Source organism: Alosa sapidissima, chromosome 4, assembly GCF_018492685.1.
Source record: "Alosa sapidissima isolate fAloSap1 chromosome 4, fAloSap1.pri, whole genome shotgun sequence".
NCBI classification, from domain to species: Eukaryota; Metazoa; Chordata; class Actinopteri; order Clupeiformes; family Clupeidae; genus Alosa; species Alosa sapidissima.
Window position 1 is genome coordinate 31,529,794 of NC_055960.1, and position 4,435 is coordinate 31,534,228.

The 4,435-nt window shown below is 41.4% G+C and overlaps 1 protein-coding gene across 1 annotated transcript in view; it reads left to right on the forward strand.

Moving 5' to 3' along the window:
• Window positions 1-2,336, forward strand: part of LOC121706874 (Krueppel-like factor 15) — a 10,521-nt gene extending 8,185 nt beyond the window's left edge. The window contains exon 3 of the mRNA XM_042088961.1: window positions 36-2,336. Within this exon, the coding sequence (XP_041944895.1) occupies window positions 36-204 (169 nt within the window). The 3' untranslated portion in view covers window positions 205-2,336. The remainder of the gene's footprint in view (window positions 1-35) is intronic.
• The last annotated feature ends 2,099 nt before the right edge of the window (window positions 2,337-4,435 follow it).

Genomic DNA, 4,435 nt, shown 5'->3' on the forward strand with positions numbered 1-4,435 from the left:
TCCACCTTTCTCTTTTTTTTCTTTCTCTTCCTCAGGTTCTCTCGTTCAGATGAGCTCTCTCGGCACCGACGGTCACACTCGGGAGTAAAGCCGTATCAGTGTCCTGTGTGCGAGAAGAAGTTTGCCCGCAGTGACCACCTGTCAAAGCATATCAAAGTGCACCGATTTCCACGAAGTAGCCGGACAGTCCGCTCCACAAACTAACCCCTGATACCCTCCCAATGGACAGAGGCCAGGGAGCAGAGAGAGCACACAGTGTTTCTCCTGTGTGTGTGTGTGTGTGTGTGTGTGTGTGTGTGTGTGTGTGTATGTGTGTGTGTATGTGTGTGTGGGTGTGTGTGTGTGTGTGTGATGATCTTGTTCCAAGTTGAAAGGATACTGGAAAAACAAGCAAACACACAAATACACTTACATACACAAGTCATGGCGATTAATGTTGCTTAATGTCCATGTTGGTCTAATTTTACTTTGGAATCTCTTTCGAATCATACAATCATAGCTAGTAAAATAATATTTTTACAAGAAAATATGGGGAAAAGCTTTTTGTAAGATTCAAGCTTATATGTACAACAGCTTTTTAAAGAAAAAAAAAGTTAGATCACTTTCTTGAAAACTGCCTTGGTATCATCAAACAGAGTTGCCGACAGCCTTCCCCATTAATTCATTTGAATGAAGTGATTCATTTGAGTTTGAGTTTTTTTATTCATATTTGTCAAATCTGGCTGAGGGCCACAGAGACTAGCTGAACACTTATCCCACTCAGCACAATGACTTCCGCCATTGGAGCAGTTCAGGACCGCTATTGTTACATAAGCTACTGATGAAACATTAACACTCAAGGTGCTCTGCCGTGGAAGGTGAACGCAGACGTTTTCCAAAACACGTTCACATGCTCCTTGGTACATAACATTTTACTGTAAGCAGGACTGAACAGCCATAATGTCATGTTCGTTTTGACGGTGCTCCTTTTGAAGTGGTATATAGCACATTGGAGGTGTTCAACGTTATCAGGCAGTTTTTCTTCAGATAACAGGGGGGAAGTGTTCATAAGCTATGGGGAGCTACGGAAGTTTCCAGTTATCAGGCACAGCAACAATCAGCTCATCACATAGGGCGGGTTAGAAACTGATGCAGGATGAATATTAGAATTATCAAATGCATCAAAAGAGCTCAATGCGCACAGATAAGGATTGTACCTATTTAAATGTGGAAACAGGCCTTTAAATCAGTAGGCTATTGGATTGATGATATTTCTGTTTTGTTTTGAAAGCGATGGTGTCGTAATGTACTTGTAAGCATCTCCTGAAACCCATCTACAGTGTGTGTTTTCATGTACTCTCTGGCCTTACTGAACCAGTATGTCCTTACTGGAGGTTGATTCTTGGTCCTGGAGGACCAAGATCAGGTTTTTTTATTGTTTTTCTTTTAAAACTTGGCACTAAACCAGCAGAATTGTACTGGTTTTGTTGGGACCATTAAGGTTTCTCACCCAAGTTTGCAGGACCACGTTCTGGTTTTTCTAACGGGTCTCAGTCTTTCAACATGAGATGTTTTGAGGGTATGGACACCCAGGTCTCCATGAAGGACCATGGAGGAAGGATTCAGAGAGTGTAAAACTGAAAAAAGAATTGTAACACTGACAGAAATGACAGCCCCCTTGAAATGTGTAAATTCGCTGCATACATGGCCATAGACTTGAATGTCATATTTTTTTGGTTGTTTTTGTTATTTTGTCTCGATATTTTGTCTCGAACAAAGCTTAAATCTGATTCAGCCTGTTACTGGAATGTCCACAAGCCTTTGGAGAAGGCTCACTGTGTGGACCTCGCTGCACATCTGCGAAAGGGAAGAAAAATCCACCTGCCTAGATGAGCCTTAGGCAGATTCTTGCCCTTGCCTGATAAAAACACGCAGTCCTGTTTTGGCCTTGTCAGATTTGGTTGGCAGCCCTAAATGAGAGGCATCGCTCAAGCATATGCAGTGTATGTTGTGAAGAGACATATCAAACCAGGGGACATACACCAGATTTAATGTTCATCAGGCATTCCTTCCAGTCATGTATTGAATTTAATAAATGCTTGTTAGAATACAGGTGTTTGTTTGAAATCACATCCTATGAATGTATGTATATATGTGGGGGACTGTACCTAGCTGCAGCAGTCAGAGACAGGAAAGATCTTTCTTTGAGACTAAATGTGCATCTTCAGTCTGTGGTGAAGACTTGTAGTGTATACCCCAAATGTGTACATAACGTAACGTTTCAGTAATATGAATATATTATATATTTTTTCTTTGTTCTACACAAAATGCATTTACAAATAAAACCTTGAAAACTATCCATTTTGTATGAGTTTTTGTCTGTAGTTAATCAACATACAGTGTTCATTATATATTTTTAGTGTAAGACTAAGGGTAGGGATACTCTTTTTACACATTATTGGAAGATATGAATAATAATTGTAATTAGGGTAAGGCTATTTGCACCCCTGGTACAATTAGCAGTGTATGCTATTCGTACCCTGGTGCAATTAGAAAAGAATTCTATTCGTACCCCGGTGCACACAGCAATGTGTCCTATTAGTACCCCGTCTGGTACAAATATCAATGTATGCTATTCGTACCCCGGTGCACACAGCAATGTGTTCTATTAATACCCCGTCTGTTACAAATATCAGTGTATGCTATTTGCACCCCTGTGCATTTATTCTGGCATATTGATGACACAATGTAATAATAATAATAAAAAAAACAAGCAACATGTTTTGTTGTTGTTACGTAACAGGGTGTGAATAGCTCAGCTGTGTGGCCAAGGCTATTCGTACCTGGGGTGTAAACAGACACTCCGTTAGTTATATTGCTGATTTAAAAGCAACAGGTATTCATACGCTAAGCAAATAATGACACTAATTAATAAAAAGGAAAGCATAGAGTGGTAACTGTTTAGAAAGGCACAGTTTTCTAACATTAGGAGCCCTAATTTAGATTCTGGGCAAAGTGCAAAGTCAGTCCATGAGCAAAGCTCTCATGCATGAACTAACAGCATCATGTGGTGTGAGACACCTTTTAGCTGACACACTGCTGTTTGTGCTTATCTTTCTCATGGTGTTACATTTGCAAATGGATTTTACACTGTTATTAAGTAAGCTTTAGTTATACTTTAGACTTTGCATTTGCCTTGCATTTAAATGTAGGGCCTATATGTTATTGTCAGATTGTTAATGAGCACAAAAAACATATATGAAGTTATGAGACGAAACTGGAAATAGAAAATGAGTAACAGAAACAAATGAAGTGCAGCCTTGTGGACGAGAAAAAGCACAGTCATCATGAGAGCTGCTGTTAAGTTGAAGCAGTTGCATCACCTGTATTGATAAATATTTTTAAAAAATATTTTCACACTTTTCACAAATGAACAGGAGAACATAGTCAGAATAGCCAGTTGCTAAAACAACCATTGCAATACCTGTGAATGTTACACTTGAACTGACACTTGAGCATCACTAAGTGTTCTGTTATAGTTTCAGAATAGTTAAAAGAAATAAAAGCAATGGCTTTCTGGTAAGGCAGTGTTTTGATGATACAGTATATACATAAAATGCACATGACATGGGGATATAAGATCTAGCTAGATCTAGATCTATCTACTGTCTGAACTGGTCTGGTCTGGTCTGGTCTTGTTGGACTGTTGTTTTTCTCAAAAGCCAAAGACAGATGCTAGAGCACAGCGTGTTCTTTTGCCTCTCGAGTGGGGCTTCTGCCAAGCCATATGTACACATATGGACAGCATCTCGTGTTGATGGCATCTTCATCTTTACACGTGCCCCGCTTCATTCAGAGCAGTGCTGAGCTTGAGCCCATGAACGTCAGAGCCTTCCGCTGCCTCTTCGTTTCCAAGGGAAGATCGCTGAGTCATCCAGCATAAGGAAAAGGAGAGATGTTGTTGTTGTGGTGAGATGTATGTGCTATGTGATAGGCCGGGGGTGGAGCTGGGGGGGCGGGATGATTTATGGCAGCAGTATACATATTGGCAGCGGCTCTGGAGCGATTTTAGGGGGTGCTGTGGTGGGAGATGGTTGTGGTGGGAGATGGCAGAGGCTGGGGCCTGGGGGTGGGGTGGGGTGGGGTAGGAGTCGGGTGGAGAGGCGTGCGAGTGGTATGAGGGCTGATGCAGTCTGAGGAACAGGAACATGGAATTCAAACCATGTGTGCAGCACAGAGGCAGCCTCAGGTAGCGCCTATAGTCGTGGAGGTGCTGACTCACACAGCACAGGACGTGCTGGTAAGATGTTTTGGTGACGTCTCTGTTAGTGTGTGGAATGACGGGTAGCCGATATGAGGAACCTGAACTGCAATGGCGTTACTTTGGTTAGTCTATAAGTCAATTAAGTACCTTAATTGAAGTCATTCAAGATTTTTGGAGACTTGTTTACCCAGT